The sequence below is a fragment of the Halichoeres trimaculatus genome, unplaced genomic scaffold (assembly GCF_033239565.1).
Source record: "Halichoeres trimaculatus isolate MK-OKI-2021-1 unplaced genomic scaffold, fHalTri1.1 fHalTri1_scaffold_1, whole genome shotgun sequence".
Taxonomy (NCBI): domain Eukaryota; kingdom Metazoa; phylum Chordata; class Actinopteri; order Labriformes; family Labridae; genus Halichoeres; species Halichoeres trimaculatus.
Window position 1 is genome coordinate 21,441,979 of NW_027437179.1, and position 18,739 is coordinate 21,460,717.

The 18,739-nt window shown below is 39.5% G+C and overlaps 1 protein-coding gene across 13 annotated transcripts in view; it reads left to right on the forward strand.

Annotated features, from left to right (window-relative positions):
- Positions 1–18,739, forward strand: part of kif21b (kinesin family member 21B) — a 70,815-nt gene that overhangs the window by 39,584 nt on the left and 12,492 nt on the right. For 4 of the 13 annotated variants that reach the window (XM_074672053.1, XM_074677473.1, XM_074672846.1 and 1 more), the window contains exons 18-32: positions 444–627; positions 1,091–1,294; positions 1,427–1,528; positions 1,853–2,018; positions 2,442–2,502; positions 2,729–2,783; positions 3,435–3,673; positions 5,146–5,214; positions 5,343–5,453; positions 9,285–9,323; positions 12,442–12,578; positions 13,533–13,713; positions 13,952–14,116; positions 14,765–14,882; positions 14,971–15,141. In XM_074672053.1, coding sequence (XP_074528154.1) covers positions 444–627; positions 1,091–1,294; positions 1,427–1,528; positions 1,853–2,018; positions 2,442–2,502; positions 2,729–2,783; positions 3,435–3,673; positions 5,146–5,214; positions 5,343–5,453; positions 9,285–9,323; positions 12,442–12,578; positions 13,533–13,713; positions 13,952–14,116; positions 14,765–14,882; positions 14,971–15,141 — 2,002 coding nt within the window. The remainder of the gene's footprint in view (positions 1–443; positions 628–1,090; positions 1,295–1,426; positions 1,529–1,852; positions 2,019–2,441; positions 2,503–2,728; positions 2,784–3,434; positions 3,674–5,145; positions 5,215–5,342; positions 5,454–9,284; positions 9,324–12,441; positions 12,579–13,532; positions 13,714–13,951; positions 14,117–14,764; positions 14,883–14,970; positions 15,142–18,739) is intronic. The other 9 variants (XM_074676680.1, XM_074678280.1, XM_074680491.1 and 6 more) reach the window with 5 other exon arrangements.

Here is an 18,739-nt window from a genome sequence, read left to right on the forward strand (position 1 = left end):
ACTAAACAGACAACATAAGAGACGATCACCAATGTTGTCTTCACTGCTTGTTTCTGCTGCCCCCCTGTGGCCTTAAAATTTTTTAACCATTGCTCACACAATTTGTGGTACTAACAGTGAATTGTGTGGACTATGTGAGACTCATTATGAGTCAAGTGCACCTTTAATGAATTTATATTTAAAATCCTGAAACTTTTTGTTTAACTGATAATAGGATAAAATGAGGCAGCCGTGGTTTAAGTTAAAATCCTCATGAGGTTGTCTTTTACATTCTTGGGATAGGCATTATATTTATGCATGACGCACTGATCACATCAAATCAGTCTGGATTTCCTCAGTTTGATTAACTGTCTCCGCTTTTCCATTTCTGTGTATCATTCACACTTTGAAAAATATCCTTTCCTCTCCTCTGTTCTTCTCCAACCCTCTTTGTCTCCTTCCAGCAGTAGGAAGAAGCTGCAGCGTAAGCCAGCAGGTCTGGGCAGCATTGCAGCAGCTGGCAGAGCCAGCAGTTTCTCCAAATCTGCTCGCCAGAAGTGGCAAACCCTTGAGCGCCGCATCATGGACATTGTCATGCAAAGAATGACGATCTCTAATGTGGAAGCAGACATGGACCGCCTTATCAAGGTACAGATGTCCGTCAGGGTTCATATCTAGATGTAGAAGCATGAATGGAGGTGATGTCATTGACATCCTCTAGTCTGGTGGCTATGGCGACACTGGTAACACTTTGGTCACATGACCTTGACCTGGTTAATTCAAGATGGAAATGTTTTGAGAAGAATTGGCATAACGCGAGTGGGATGAGCAGAAGAAAAAGAAATAGAAATTTAAAGACCATTTAAAGAAAATAAACATGTAAATAGAAACATCAACAACAAAACTACTCTCTCATGTCAGACTTTTTGGCTCGTTTCTTGAAACTTGAGAGTGCTTAGTTTAAGAACAGATTGATATCTAAAAATGATTTCTATACTTATCTATGAATTATATTGTCCATATGTTTTTTAATCAAACTTTTTAAAAGTTTAAGTCTGATTTTCTTTTTTGGCCTGTATGTGTTTTTGCACTTTTGTTTGTTATGAGTCAGAAGCGAGAGGAGTTGACAGCCCAGCAGGAGGCGCTCTCTCACAAGAGGGAGGTCCTGATGGCAGATGGGGAGGGGCCAGAAGCAGAGGACCGCCTCCTTCTGGAAATAAATGAGGACATTGAGGTGCTGAATGCCAACATAGACTACATCAATGACAGTCTGTCTGACTGCCAGGCCACCATTGTACAGATAGAAGAGACCAAGGTATGGACACACACTGCCAGAAACACGCACACATACACAGACCAACATAAAAGGAAAGGTGTACCTGTAGCTGTCTATAACCCTGGGTCTCTGCTCACACTTGACGTTGTTGGCTGTACTTTGTTTTCCCAGGATGAGCTGGACTCAGTGGACACCTCAGTGGTGATCAGCTCTTGCTCTCTGGCTGAAGCTCGCAACCTGCTGGACCACTTCCTAAAGGCTTCCATTGACAAAGTGAGTCATTCTAAGTCCAATGTAAATAGATACATTTTGTAAAAAAGAAACAGTTTGAAACTATTCCTTTTGGTGTCGTAGAAATTTATGAAAGTGTTTAATTTTGGAATAACATTTTGAATCAATAATGAAATGTAAGCATGCTATTCATATTAACTGATGCCATGAAGTCAGTTGCTGAAGTGTATGATTTGCAAGTGCCCAGGGTGCCATCTAGTGGAATCGTATTGTACTGCAGCTTATTTTGTGGTACTTGCCTCTGTGCAAAAGATTTATCTGTATGTATTTTTCTCACTAACTCCTCTGCTTGTTGTGCATTTGCAGAGTTTACAGGTCACTCAGAGGGAAGCTCAGATCAGACTGTTGGAGGGTCAGCTGAGGCAGACTGATATGATTGGCTCATCTCATAATCACATCATCCTCGATGCTCTTCGAGAAAAGGCCGAATACATCCCTGAACTCCAGGCTCTTATACACAATGTACAGCAGGGTGAGTGACAGCTCTTGTTAGATCAAGTGTCTGTGTCTGACAGTATCACGCCATCTCTTTCGTTTTATCAGCCTGTGTATAGCTCTTGGTCTGTTTGAGCTTTCCATTTTGCATTTCTTACAGTCATTTGACAATGATTTACAATCAATTTCATATTTGTTAGTGCAGTCTTTCAAGCAGCAGTGATTATTCCCAGACACATACATTCTCTGGAGGTAAAAAAATAAAGAATAACCAAGTCTGATCATCCGTACAAAGTATATGCTAGGCAAATTCCTAACATGGTGTCTATTTTAGGGGTGTATAAATGATATGTAGGAGAATTCTTTACGGAAAATATGGTTAAATATTGAAGATGTAAATGAAATAGTCTGTTTTGTGAGCTGTACTGGAATCTGATGAACATTGTTTTTTTTCCTCCAGAGAACGGCTATGCCAGCACCGATGAGGAGCCCTCTGAGTTCAGCCAAGCCTCTGACAGCAGGTGAGACTACAGTCTGCTCGCCCACTCAACAACTGGCGATACACAGCATCACTCTACATCCTCCTCCTCTCACAATGACCCTCTTTCCAGAAAAAATATCACCACAATCTGCTACTGGAGGCCATATTTTTTTTAATAAAAACAGTTCATTCTTTACATCTTGTATCTCAAAATAAAGTTTTTCTTTTCTCTTCTCTTTCCTGAATCATTTTCTCTCTACCTGCAGTGTTTCTCAAATGAAGGAGTCCAACAGCCAGGATGATTTCAAGATGAAGGTACAGGTTGGTAACTGTTTTGTAACTGTGGTTTATAGTTTTTAGTTGATTATGTTAAAAATAAAGAAAAAAATATGTCTTTCAAGTTACAAAATAGTTACTGACTAATTTCTTTCACAAGCAGTGCATGATTGTTGGTGTATTATCCCTCAAAATAGCAGTTAATGTTTTATCTTACAGTGTGGAAACCATGTGGTCTGTCAGTGACTCTGTAATTCTCAGTAGGAACCATGAGGGGGCAGTATTGGCAAACACTTTAAAAATCTTTTACCATCCATAAAGCTTTGTTTGATATTTTAAAGGAGGAACCCCTGCTTAGACATCACTCCCTTTTATCTGTAATGATGTGCCCTTTATCCTTTTACAGTGTTTTTTAGCTTTTGTTTTGCTCCATCAAGCCTTTGTTTGATACCACAAAGGTTGCTTTCTCTCTAAAAAGATGTTTGTTGTACTGTTTTCATATTCTCTTTGCTCTTTTTTTATCCCAGCTGAATGCTGTTTCCAGGCTGTATGTTATTATCCTCTCATAGCTCGATTAACTTAGTCTTTGTGTTTATTTTATGTCTCTTCTTTCAAATCTCCCTGCTCTCCTCCTCTTTTATTGTTTTCTCTGATTTATGGTCCACTGTAACACAAATGATGAACATTTTTTACTAGACGGAGCCTCGTCTGTCGGGTCAGATGAAGGCCGTGTCAGCAGAGTATTTGGGTCCCATCCTGGACCCCTCATCAAGCAGCAAGCCGCAACACATCACCAAGTCTTTGGCGTCTTTGACGGACATTCAGGAGGACGGGCTGAGCCTGGGGAGGATGAGTCTCAGCTTGGCCCTGCGAGAACCCTACCACAGGGACCGGGCATCCCGCACCATCAGCCTGCCTATCAGGGGACATACCTTGTAAGTAAATTTAAATGATCACTAAAATTAGTGTGAGGCTTTTCCAAGTATCACCTGCAAGAGGGATAATGGTGGTTTAGCGCTTGTTTGTTATGAATAAATTAAAAAAAAAAACTTGAGAAGATATAACTACTGGTATAATTCTGATAATGATTTTTTTTATTTTGAACTCTTGATTTCAGAGTTTCCCAGCTCTTATGTGACATGTTTCGACACAGCTTGTCAAGCGGCCTTCATGAACACCACAAATACCATGCACAACTGCACAACTTTGAAAGACAACAAGTGAACTCTTACAGGAGTTTTTTTCAACATAATTAAGCACTTTCATTACCAAGTAGACTATTATCTTTGACTGGTTTACAACTATTAAACCTCTGCAGATGATACAGAATGCAGCAGCTCATCTGGTCTTTAACCAGCCCATAACAACATGTGTCACCCTGCTGATAATCTCTCTACACTGGCTTCCAGTGGCAGCTTGAATCAAATTCAAAGCTCTTTTTCTGGCTTACAAAACATTGACAAGAACGGCTCCTGCCTACCTGGGGATCCCTAATCCAGGTCTGAACTCCTGCTACGCTCTGCTTGTGAAAGAAGCCTGGTGCTCTCAGCCCAGCATGGCTCGCAATCTCTAGCCAGACCCTTCTCCCCTATTGTTACCTAACTCCATATGAGCCACAGAGTCTCTTTCTACTTTAAAGAGATGTCTGAAGACTCATCTGTTTAGGTAACACTTAGGCACTTAATCTGACCCTTCTCCTCTTTGTCCTCAGGGGTAGGATGAAACAGAAGGTCTGTTGCAACTATTACCAGATTTCCTACATATTTTCCAAAATGTTCACCTGACTGTTAAAAAACTCTCAAATTTTCCCTCTTAACAGTTAATAAATAATAAAAGATTATCTCAAAAGGGAAGCTCATCTAGAATCCCAGAACGAAAAGACATTTCTTCTGCTGATGTAGCCTTTAGCTGGAGAGGAGTCACTAAATGCAGATGACATGAGTGGTAAAGTTTAAACCGGAAATGGGAATAAGAACATAACCCCGGGTAAACACCCTGCTGTATTTCACAAATTTACTCACATTAAAAATTTACATTGCAATATATTTTCTCTCTAACACTGAAAGAAAGTTGTCAAGATTTTTTCATTGCACACTTCCCAGAAAACAACCACGAGCGACTTGCAAGAGGCCAGGAATGTTTTAGGTCATAAAACTGCTTAAGGGGAGACAAGGAGAAATCAATAACATTTACATCAGTTCCTGGGAAAAGGGAGCCTGGGTTGTGTGCGATTTGATATTGCAAGAAATGTGTCCGCCAGTTGCTGAAGTCTCTAAGCAGTATTGTTACACTTACACAAAAAGCTGTTGCTTGTCGATCTCCAAAGTTTGCATAATTTTGTATCATTCTGTCCACTTCCCAAAGATGTGCTCACTTTTTTTTTGTGTGTGTTGTGTGTGTGTTTCAGTCCCAGGCAGTCTCGGGGTTATGACACTTCCCCCATAACCAGGAGGAAATCTTACGACCGCTCTTACAGGTACATGTTGTATTGCTCCGATTTAAACTATTCTGTTGGATTATTAAATACATTTTTTTAAGATTTCATTCTGAAGCTCTTTTTTCTGCTCTGTCCTCAACCTTCCTCATCCTCCTGCTCTTCGTCAGGCCCACTGATGGCTTTACTCCCCCCTCCTCCCCTCCTCTGAGGACCAGGAATGACCGTAACGTCTTTTCAAGGCTCACCAGCAACCAAACCCAAGGTTCTGCTCTGGACAAGTGAGTGCACACACAACAAACACATTTACATGCTACTGCAGTCACCATGTTCCCATCTGATCCATTGAGTCTCCTTGAACCACTCCCTTCTTTCCTTTTCTTTTCCTTTCCCTTTCTTTTCTTTTGTTTTCTTCTTTTCAATGGTTCAGAGTCCTCCTTGCCCCATAGACAGGCTAAAGGGCAGGGCTTTGGAGAGGAAACACCTTTGTCTGCAGCATAGATAAACCTATAAATGATAGAAGAATGTGCTTTTCCAGCTGTTTGTCCCCAAATGAATCTGCCTCATAGATTAAGAGACTTTCTTGTCTAATTCCTTTGGGAAAAGATGGTGAAAATGTTCATAGATTCCAGATGCTAAATGCACTCCAGTGGCTCTGAAGATCTGACCATGGAAACCACAGGCTACTCAGACCTGTTTTTAGAAACACTAACACCGTGTTTGTTTGTGGTGTGTTCTCAGTCCATAAATAGCTGTCACCAGGAAACAAGTGAGTAAAAGAAGTGGAGCAGCTCAGATTATACCATCTTTTCTAGAAATACAGGTCTGTTGTTGTCAATGGAAAAGGGAATATGGTGTCTGGTCCATAATGATTACACTGATTATTCCTATATTTTAGGAAAAAGGGTTATTCATAAAAAAAAGATGCCCATGATATGAGCAAAAATAAAAAAATGTAATTGACTCTGATCCAACATAAAGCATCTGAAAATATTCATATATGACATTTCCTTCATTCCTGAGGTGGAATTGTATCATACAAACCTCTCATGGTGTGTTTAGTCAAGCTTTATGCAGATGGAGCAGCAAATTAGGAAGGTATTCGATGCATGTGTACACCAGCTGCTAAGGTGTAAAAACCACCAGTTGCTGTCCTCTAAAGTTCTTTGTTATCTTCATTATTCCGTCACATTCTTCATCTTTATTAAGTCTTAATTGTCAGCAACCACATGTGTGAAATGGGTTCTGGTGTTGGGCATGTGTGTGCCCTTAATGTGTGAACACTTGTGTGTTGGATCCTGTGGGTCTTCATTATTTGGAGCTGTGGTAGGTAAATGAGTTGGCTCTTGCCATCTTTCCATGCAGCTGTTTTCATCAGTATCTGTTTTGTATGGAATCAGGACGATGGTATGAGCAGATCTTTACATGAAGGGTCATGTATGTAGTTTCCATGGTGAAGGAGGATGAAACAATGTGAAGTATTTGCTTTTGTCTTGTGCATTTTGCTGAAAGCAGAAACATAATCACACTTATTTATTTGTACTCTTTTGTTTAAAGTGTGTTCATATTGTGTTCACTAAAGCAAACCCAAGATGTGCACTATCCTGAAATTTGTTACCTAAACCATCCTTTACATGTTGTTCAGTTTCATTGACCCAGTATGACTAACGCTAACTTGCTGACCTCGCTCTGAGCTGACTTTATAGAAGCATTTGTTCAAAGCTGAATGGGGATAATGAATATAAAAGCATCAGAAAAGCCAGTATGGATAGTTCTGTGTAATTGGCTTTTAAATAAAAAGCTGTCTGCCAAGAAAGAAAAGAAAACCTCTGGTTCTGATTTTACAGAATCTTTTGTAAAGTAATAACATTTAGTCATTTCATGTTTTAAACGCGTTTTGCTTATTTTGTTGTTTGTTCTGATTTTGAACTTTCCTTCAACATGGAGGTTAAACACTTGGCGGAGGTTTTAAACTGGCATTTCTATTTCATTGTATGTAATGGATAAATATGCTTTGAATTCAAAACACAGACTTTTTTCTTATTTAATTTTCTAACTCCCTGTTCATGTCTTTAAAATTCAATGAATATAAAAAAGGATTTTGTCTTGGGAATCCGTAAGAAAAACAGAAATTACCATGCTAATAGCCACCATTGCAAACAACAAATAGCAAGCAGAGAATTTGGAGGAATTTGTATCACTCTTTTTAACTCAGTTTCTCCCTCCAGACATATCCAGTACACTTTTATTATTTCATGCTCAGGATGGTAAAGCACGGGCTCATGTGGTGACAAACCAGAGGCTATGAAATATTTACAATATAATAACATTTTTACTGCACCTACTGTTACACACACACACACACACACGCACACACACGCACACACACACACACACGCACACACACACACACACACACACACACACACACACACACACACACACACACACACACACACACACACACACACACACACACACCAGGTGTTCCCTTTAGCAAAAGTGGAGGAGATTTTACATGGGGTCTGGATTTTGAACCTGGACTGCTTCGAGCAGGGTTGCATGGAAGCTTTTATCAAAATCTTTATCCTCTGCTTTGGATCATTCCTGCTGCTAACCCTGTCTGCTCTTCTACTCTGTACTAATTTCCTCAACACAACCAACTTAATGGAGCTGACAGTGCTGTTAGAGGTCAATTATTGAGGAGTAGGGGTGAAATTACTGTGGAGTTGTTTGAACAACTTAGTAGTCAGTGTTTCTTTGTTAACTAATCCCTGTTTTGTCCAACGCCAGTCCTGTTTCTGCCTTGTTCAGAGAAGTTGAACATTGAATTCTTTTGGAAAGAAGGTGTAAGAGAACACTGACAATGCTCTCTTGTCCATAAGCTTGATAAAGAAATACAGCCGGCTGTGTGTAAACTAAGCTTTGCAAACACCTCAAAGCTCACTTAGCTCATTTCTGTTCAATGATTATTGAAACAAGTACAAATAACCGTCCTTGTCTTTACCCATTTTGTGCTCAAGGGTTTCTTTTTTTTAAACAATATGTTTGAGTGTTAAAAAATTTTTGAGACACAAAATTACACTCAAAGAAATTCTAAGGACAAATAAATTTATTAATTATATCAATAATAATAATAATAATAATAATAATAATAATAATAATAATAATAATAATAATAATAATAAATGCATTTTATTATTATTGACACAAATTACAGAAAGTTGCTGCATTATTACTGTCCGTATTACAGAAAAAAAAACCAAAAGGGAGTACATTGCCATATATGATTTGTTTATCACAAATATTCTGTCAGAAAACAGTTTCTGCCACAAGGACCACAATGACCATTGTAACAGACATCTGACAGTTCTTTAACAGCCTAGCTCAAGACATCTGACGAGTCTTTATCTTGAAGAAAAAAATGGGCCCCAGATAAATAATTCTTGTTTGTCTTGGAGTGTATATATTATTTTTTCCAGAGCCAAGCACAGGGACTCAATTGTTCCTTTCAATGTAAATTTCATGTGTTTATCTCATAGTGGGCTCTGTATGTTGTTGTGTTTTTCCTTTGTAAAGCCCAAATCTGTCTACTATGTTTTCAGGCTAAGCTAATATTCCACTAGCTTACTAGTAGCTGTTAGCAGCCTTATTTAAAGCAAACTTGAGAGACATAAGATTGAACCAGAAGCGTCTACTGGATTGAAAATAGTGAAAAGTGAAGTTGTATCTTTTTTTCAGACTGTTAGCTTTAAATGCTGGTGCAAAATGCAATGGGAAAATACGTCAAAACTAGCTCTTGTTTAGCTTCTGTACGTGTACCAATAGTAAACATGCTCTACAGAGGACAACGTCTGCAGACAGTGGTCAAGTCATAAAGCCTGTTCAGGGGTTATCTTTGGGGAAATACAGATTTTACATCAATAATCCTCATAATCACCTGACAAGCTTTATTCTTTGACTGAGCTTCCACTGCTTTTATCTAAAACCCTTCCTCCAGTCACTCCTCCCTTTAACCCTCTGCCAGTAACCCTTCTGTCTCTCCTTAGCGTGGTTAACCCTTTCCTCTTCCTGCCCCACCCTCTCCTCTCCTGCTCCTCTTCTGCCTCCAGGTCAGATGACAGCGACTCCTCGCTCTCCGAGGTGCTCAGGTAGAGGAACTGTGTTTGTCTCTCTCTGTTTTTCCCATCTGCCTGTTTCACTCACCTGGTGTCATGTTGTCTCCACTGGTAGTCCTAGCCTTGCCTGGCCTCCACCTCCTTTTTTTCCCCCTCCTCTGTGTGGGTGAGGGCGGGGTAGCTGTGGTGCATGTTTTAACCACATGCAGCTTTCTTGAACTGCAGGCCTTTCTCACCCGTGTAACGTTTCTCTGTGGGGTTGCTCACACACAAGACCTGAATGAACTGGAATGCCCTGTATAAGAGGTGAATATTGCTGAGCATGGCTTTACAGCAGAGACCTCCTGATGTTTCATGCATATTGATTATTTCATTATTGGAATTATTAGGGGCATATAGAGAGAGTAAAATATATAGGAAAAATATCAGTTTAGGAAATACAGATGTTGTTTTGATCTCTTAAATATGTATAGGTCATCATAGATCATAAGTCAGCCTATATCCCCATGGAGAAAAACTCTAGGCTGGTTCTCCTCAGCCACAGTCTACCGGAAGCCACTTATTAACTAATATGATTTGTTTTCACTTTCAAAAACAAATACAAAAATAGTTGTTAAGGGTTTTATTTTGACTTCTTTACCTGATTTTTTTTCTTGATTTGTGTCCAGCTAGAGTATCAGAGAGCCCTAGGACAAAGTTTTTAATTCTGCTTCAGTTTCTGGGCTGAGCCAAGTGGCACTTAAACAAACATGAGGACATTAACAATTATATAAAATAATTATGTTCTACAGATCCAGGTATTTTCTCCTCTTTTTTCACTAATTAACCCTCTGTCTTTTACACACACAGAAATTTATGTGTTTGTCAACATGGCTCTTCTGCCTGTTTGTGTGTGTATGCAGATAGCACACACTGATCTCCCTCCATGTTTAATCGGTCTGCTGGTCACACTATGTTTAGGCCTGGCCATACTCATTATTACAGATACGGTTTTAAGATAGAACAAAAACTCGTGTAAGGTAATCTGCAAATAAAGGTTTCTCTTTCAGACAGGCTTGTTTGATGATTGTAAGTTTAACAACAAAAACTTAAACTTTAAAGATTATCAGGGATTAAAATACATCATTTGTCTAGGCCCAGGACTAGAGATGGGTACTATCACATTTAAAATGATACGGTACCGATGCTTGGTACCAATGCTGGGTAGAGATGCTTGGTACCTGGCAAATAGTATTGGTTCTCAGCAGTATCAATTTTCTGTACTTTTGTGTGTTAATGTGGTAATAAATATTGATTTGTTTAGGAATAAGTCTCAAATTTTCTAATTGAGCTTATTTCAATATATATAGACTTGCAGTGCTGTGTTGAAGTCCAGCATGGAAAGTTGCCTACGCTTCCACACCCTCACAGCCACAAGGTTGCGTCTAGGTTGAGAAACATGGTACCGTTTGATTTCATGTCAATCTGTGCTCCTTACTACAGTCAGAATTCGGTCGTACCTGTAAAATTATATAATGCTGAATCCATTCCTACTCTGGGCAATAATGTGTTTTAGTGTTTTCCATTTTCACCAAATAAGTAAGGGTCGGAAAATCTTCCTTCTCAGATGTTTGGACAACAGTAAAGCTTTCAAGTTCATTCAAATCAAACTGCTGCTCAAAGCTTACTTAATTTATTTTTCTAAATTCCTCCTCCCGTCTCTTCTCTGTTTGTTCTAAAAGATAACAACCCTCCTTAGTTGAGCAGTCATATGAATAGTTTCCTCGTCTTTTAAGCAAAAATCCTCGCTCTTTCAACAAGAAAAAAAATGGATTTGGTCCAAAAAGAGGATGGTATGGATCATACGTGATGCTGCGTTCACATCCCTTCACGGTCAAATTTCTCAGCTATGCAGAGAAGAACAAGCCAATAAAGTCACTGTGAAATCAACATGTTATATTTCTCCACTGTTTCACCACACTTTCTTTTGGTCCCGTAACGCAACTTGCCATGAAGGTGCTGACCTGAGAGTCAGCCCTACCCTGCATGTGGTGATGATGACATCTGTAGATGCTGTGCTGTGGTTTATATTTGAGTTTAAAGCTGCTGTGGAGCCTGAGGTCCAGACTATGGCTGTTCCTATCACTTGTTTTGAGCTTCTTTGTGCATTTTTTTTGTGTTTCATGAGACTTTGCAGAGATGCATGAAATATTTTCCACCGTCCAAAGGCTGACAGCTTTTGATTTTCGTTGGCGTTTTCAAGCACTGTAAAAAAAGCATCACAGGAAGTGTGCTTAATATTTCGGTTTGATTCGATGTGTTTGTTTTCACTCTGGGACATCATTGTAGTTATTTGCAGTCACTGGAGAGGAGCATGCTACCTTATGTTTCAAACACACACCTCTATGTTTTTCTTGTCCTTGCAAACCGACCAGCCCAGAGTTTTGTGTGTTTTCACCGGTTCTCTTCTCTCTCCACACATCCTCCAGCTCTCCCTCTCTACCTCCCTCAATCTTTCTCACTCGCATACACACCAAACCACCACTGGTGTTATTAGGAGGCCCACCAGGGACCAATTTTCCCACATTCCTCCCTCTTCTTCTCACACCCTCTGTCGGCTTTGTTTCAGTCCGCTGACTGCTCTCCAGGCACTTTGGGACTCTGGTCTGTCAGTGGGACATAGATTGTGGAGTGTGTGGGGGGCAGAGATGGAGTTCGTATGGTATGGTATAGTTGGGGCTGTGTGGGTTTTATATATTTGAGTGTGTATGTGTGTGTGAGTGTGAGAGGAGGAGGCAGCAGACAGACGAGTTGAATAGAAAAGCAGCTCTCACTGCTGTAGTGTCTTAATTGGGCTGTTCCAGCAAAAAAAAAAAAAAAAAAAAGGAAAGGTGGGAGTCGAGGCAGGCCAGAGAGATGGAGCAGGTGGGCTCAGCAAACGAGAAAGACGTATCAATGTGTGGAAACCCATGTGTAATCACAAGGGAGTACATTTGTATCCAGTGACGTTTGCATGGGTTTGTATTGACATTTTACAGTGACTGATATTTGTGTTTTATTGTGCATGTTTGTGATCAGCCTGTGTTTTCTGAAGGTATGTTCAAGAGGAAAGAAACAGCCCCCATTTTCTTTTTAGTGACTGATAGGCTCTATGTGCACGTATGATTTATAGGGGTGTGATCAATCCCATCGGGGGTGTGAAGGGGGGTCGGACAGCGCCCCTGCAGAGTGTTTCCGTAGCTGAGGGCCATTCAAAGCCAGTCCTTTGTGTGGATGCTACAGATGAGCTGCTGTTCACTGGATCCAAAGGTACACAACCTGCTCACTGAGCTGGCAACAGTTCTATTTCAAGTATTCAAACAACCTGAAATAGTTAACCTTTTAAGGATGTTAACAGCTGTTTCCATAGCAGCATACTGTCACATACGTGTACGTATTATTAAAGCCTCTTTTTGCCAATCTCCTCTTTGAAGCATGTCGCAGAATAACTGAAAAAAGTCATCTCAATGCAAAGACATGGAAAAAAGAGTTTATGGGTAAATCTTTTTCTAACTCAGCGCTATAGAAGATATTAAGGTCACAAGATTACCCAATCAGAAGTGAAGCTTACAGGACTGACAGGTCTGGGGTCCTGTGGCTGTTAGTGAGGAGGCTCAAAGCCCGCCTCTTAAGTCAGCGTTTCAAATAAGGCCCCTGCCGACGATTGGCGTCATTACTCTGTTCAGGAACAGACAGGTGATGTCACAGAGACTGGGTTTATAAACCATACTGTCTGTAGCCACAGGCTTCTTATGTTGGTCAACTATAGTATGAAAAAGTACTGGAATGAAAATATTTTGTTTGGAAACTCAATAGAAAAACTGAAATATAGCCTGTAAATTCACAATAGATATGCACAGAGGTTTGTTTTTAATCACCTTAAAACAGAACAAAGCTAACTGTTCTTTTTTTTGGTATTTTTGTTAAACAAAGCTAATTGGAGTTTTCGATGGTACTTTTCCGCGCTCTTGTCTAATCTTGTTAAATAAGACAAGGGCTGGCACTTCAGCAACTTTTTAAACATTCTTATTCCCAATTATTCCTCTCTTATGTTGTTTTTTTATATTACTCTTTTAAACGAATAGCTGACAATAAGGAATGCAGAAAAAAGCAAGAATACATCAAATCCCCCTATATGCAATAGTAAAAGTAGATATATAGAATAGATAAATGAAAGTTATCCTTTAATCAAATAAAACGTAACTCCCTCCTTCTCTACTTCAGATCGTACCTGTAAAATGTGGAACCTGGTAACAGGTCAGGAGATTGTTACCCTCAAAGGCCACCCAAACAATGTGGTGTCAGTCAAGTACTGTCCCTCCTCCTGCCTGGTCTTTTCTGTCTCCACATCCTACATCAAGGTGTGGGACATCCGTGACTCTGCCAAATGTATCCGCACGCTGACGTAAGTTTCATTTAATGAGACAAAAATAAATAAATAAATTCTACAGTTTAGAAGATGTTCTGTTTGTTCAGTGATGTTTCAAATTGTGGAAATTATGAATAAAATTGTTAAAATTTGATGTAAAAAGCTGCCAGAGAAAATCAAAACTGAATTGAATATGTCTCTGTCTACTGCTCCCTCTTTTTGTATCCTCCTCTTATTATGAACCCACTTTTGGGCCTCTCTCTACCCTCCACAGTTCATCAGGGCAGGTGGTCTCTGGGGATGCATGTGCAGGAACCACCACCCGTACTATAACCTTTGCACAAGGAGAGTGTCAGATCAACCAGATCTCCCTCAACCCGTCAGGGTCTGTGCTCTATGCTGCTGCTGGAAACACTGTTCGCATGTGGGACCTCAACAGGTATGACTAATTTATTTATTCATTAAAATGCTCATCCAGTTTTGATTAGATTGCAGTCATTCATATATTATTCATAATTAAAATACTGATTCATACACACAGCCATTCCTGCTTTCATTGGATCATTCATGCAGGTAGTTCCAGTTATGTGCACTTTCAATTTTTTAAAATGCAGATGGATGTGTATATCCATTTGTTTGATGTTGTTCAACTAAGGAGCTGTCAAAAGAAAATCCTAGAAGCTCAGTCTGATATCAAGGTGGAACAGGAGCAGGGTTTCAATAAGGCACCTGTTACTGATATCTTGTGGAAAAGCAGTTTCCTCCTCAGCTTTCATGCTTCCAGAGGGAAATGATCAACAGATTGAAGCAGACAGTTTACGCTGACGGCCTCAGACCAATTTAATGATGCATAACAACCCCCAGAAATGAAAAATGAATGTATTAAACATTTCTCCAGTATCATCCCAGCCTGTGGCATTGCTGTGTCTCAGCAGTTTTACTCTTGAGACGGAAAGCTATTTCATTCAGTGAAGCTGGCAACTTGAAAATCAGATTCTTGTAAGTAATGAATTTCACAGACCTTTGCTTCGCCTCTTCTCCCCGTGTGTCCGTCTGCCTCCATGTGTGTGAATGTGTGTGTGTTTAGGATGCAAGCGATGGGGAGGCTGATGGGTCACATTGGCTCGGTCATGTGCCTGACAGTGGGACAGTCTCTGCTGGGCAAAGACCAAGTGATCACTGGCTCTAAAGACCATTATGTCAAGGTAACATCTGCACACACTCACACATCCAACCACAATTAGGTCTCACATATGCAGGCAGATCTTTTACCTCTGTTTTATCTCTCTGTAGGTGTTTGATGTGGCAGAGGGGACTCTAGGCAATGTAGGTCCCGCTCACAACTTTGAGCCACCCCATTATGACGGTATCGAGTGTTTGGCTGTGAATGGAGATGTGCTGTTCAGCGGGTCGAGAGATAATGGCATCAAAAAATGGGATTTGGAGCAACAAGAGCTCACACAGGTGTGTAAGCCTACATATAAATATGTCCTAACGAACTTCTAAACTGAAAATGCAGACAATATTCAATGTTTGTATTTGCATCAACTGAAACACAGCATGCATCGAATGTTGCTGCGTAATGTCATTGCAGTCTTGTAAATCGTCATTTCCCTCTACTGCTAGTTTGAAAAATACTGCTAATAAAAAAATAAATGTGCTCTGATTATAAGCAGAGCACAGAGATAATACAACACTTTTTAAGGAGAGTTTTTGACTGCTCGACACCTGTTTAATCCTGCTCAAAATACAGCTACTGATAATACTGTAGCCACAGATACAGACCGTGTGCAATGGGCACATGTGCCAAATGTACATATAAAATAGACTAAAGATTTAAGCCTACTGTGTGTACAAAGTTTATGGTCCTAGCTGCAGGGGTCTGTGGTTCGACTACTAGCCATGAGCATTTTCTGTGTGCTCCACCACTCTCTGCTTCCCAGGTTTCCAGTGATTGGTTGCTCACTCTCAATGCCCAAAAGTAGAACTTTAAATAAAAGAGTATACTATAAATACACAGGCCACATCATTGAAAACAACTTGTGTAATTCTTTGTTTTGTATTGCAGGAAATAAAGGCTTGCCCTAACACTCTGGGTTGGGTTTAACAAGAAGCAGAATGATTACATATTCTAAATGTATAGCACAAATAATTAAAGCTGAATGTTTTGGGTCAGTACTGCTCCTGGCATGTGCAGTGAGCCTGCAGGCAGAAACAAACCAAGTTCAATGATCTCTGAGGTTTATTATGCATGACCTTTGACCTTTGACCCTCACCCTCCTCTGGGTAGATGTGTTTAAACAGCATGAATGCAGGATACAGTGCAAATAGAGCACCAACACAGTGCAAGGGGCCTTGTCTACAGTGAGAAAATATGGCTGTTGGGTGAGGGCAACACATTTAAGGACAGTTGTGGTGTTCCTTGTGCAGAGCATTATTTTTTTTTATCATTTGCTTTTTTTTATTCAAAGTAGATATATTCATGGTGTCACCATTTTAATTGAGCCTCTTCAAATCATAGAACGGACAGAATATAAACCAAACAATGACGCCATGTTTTAATGACATTGCTTGTTAGTTTCTGGAGGGCAGTTGTGGAGCCCAAAGGTGTTGGTTGCCACCTATGTTATGTTATGCCCACGTAAAGCTCTTCATTTTCAGTTTGTGTTGATGCTAGTGCCCCGTATGGACAAAATGGTACCTTTAATGTCTTTGCTGATCTTATTTGAAAACGTTTAGGCTGTTTTTAAACAAAACTTTCTTCAAGGGTTAAATATTTGTAATGTGAAAATACTCTAAGTTGTACAGTTAATGCAAAACTATATTTAATTCAAAATGATTCAGTTATAATCTTTGTACAGTTTTTGTGAAGTAAGAAATGAATTATGTGGACCAAATATGTTTGTTGAACCAGGCTGTAAACATATTTTTCTGCTTAGAAGCTACACTAGAAGTGAACACTCAAAGAACACCATTTCTTTTTACTATACTCAATAAACAGCTTACAGATTTTACATCTTTTTTCATACACTTTAAATGGTTAATAGCAAAAACTACTTTGAAGATGTTTTACTTGTGTTGAAGCAATTAAAACAGAATTTATATTTTATGACAAATCATCGTAATTGTAAAAAAACTTTTCTTTCAGCTCACTTTTGGTATTTCTTGTAATTTTTTATTGTCCATGATGGCAAGATGTCTTTTACCACCAAAACTGACTCGGCCATGGCAGTAAAGCCAGCAGAGTGTTTAGGTGCTATTTAGATTCCCCCATGTCTTCTTTTACCCTGAGTGTTTTCTCAGTGTAGAAAGCCAACATTGTGTTGTCATGTGTAATGTGGCTGAAATGAACGGAGTCAACACTGACATGTTGGAGCCTAAAGGCATCACAGCCACAGGTACCAGAGAGGAAAGTTATCCTGAGTGCATGTGCTCACTCCTGTGGTGCCTCCTGTGTGTCTTTTTTTGCATGCATATGCTAATACTGCATTAAAATGCACCTTGTGGGTGGATGAGGTTTTCTCATTTGCATGCTTAGTAATTATATTAAGCGGCTCTTTTCCAAGTTGTTTGCATAACTTCTATTTAGCCTTTGTGTATCCAAACAGGAAAAAACAAGCACAGAAGACATTATTATTTCAATTTAAAGGTGAAATTAAATCACTCTGACTGTGGTCTGCTGCATGTGACCTCAACCTCATTTGTGAACAGAAAACACAGTTCCTTTTACAGCCTCTCTAACTCTGCAGTCTCTGTCTAATTATGTAATAGGATCAAATTGTGGCTTAGGGTGTTATAGAATATATTACAGCAGAGTCTGAAACTCCTCCAGAGTTGCTGCTGCAAGCCTTTCTGCTCCAGCCCCCTCAGTTAAAATGCATACGTGTGTTTCTTGGGAGAACATTCGAAGCAGTTTGTTTATAATTACTCAGCACTGTGGTTTAGGGAGTCCCAAATGTTTGATAAATATTTTATATACCCTCCGAAAAGCAATATCAACTTTGCATGTTTACTGGTTTGTTGACATGCTTATGCAACAGTTATTGCAGTGTGATGTTGGGGTTTAGTTGCTGGATAGCACATTTGAATTCCAGTTAAAGGTTGTTAAGACTGACTGAAGAGGATATGATCTTTTTCTGTGTCATTTTTATAGCTCAATAACCCTAACCTCTTAGCTCCCTCAAGGTTTCCTCCATTCCTGCCTTTACAAAGGACAGATTCAGTGTTTCCTTACCTCCTTTGTTCTGTAAAGCCTGTTTACATGACAAAACTCTTACAACTAATTTGGAAGGTTTTCTCAAGGTTTTACAATAAAAGATGCATCAGATAAGTTCATATAAACTTGTTACATCCTTTGAGACATTAAAAAACATAAAATACAAAACGGCTGACACTAAATGATGGTCTATTCTTATTCTACGTTCATATCCTGAAGGAAGCTGTAAATGGTCTACAACCGGGAGGTGCCTCCAATGTTTAATTTATCAAGCCCAAGAAGTAGTCGACTGCATGTAGGTCTATATATGTATGAATTAAATATCTAACATAAATTAATCATGTTCACATACATTTACAACATCAAACATGGCATACTGTAAACTCACGCTACATGCACTTGATTTAGTTTTCATTAATTTCCAAGAAGTGATAAGACGGACACATTTTCAGTTCACTGATATTCATCAAACACTTTCTGAGGCCATCTGTATCTTTCTGTGTCAAAATTTAACAGCTTGATCCTAAATGAATAGTATCTGCTGCAGTGTGTGCATCGCAATCAGCACCAACTCATTCTTGTTTTTAAATTAACATCTTTGTTTATGCAAAGTGATGTGACACCTGCTCCAGATAATGCAGTGGCAAACTAACATGGCAAACTAAAGCCATTTGGGAAAGATGTATATTACTCATCTCTCCAATGACAGGGGAGACAATTTAGCAAAATAAATGAATAAAACAGTAGAGAAAGAGACAAAGAAAGAAAGGGGAAAAAGGGTCTTGAATCTGTACTCTGTATTAGTATAATGGTCCTCCAATAGCTCAGGGAAAGAAGGAAGGAAAG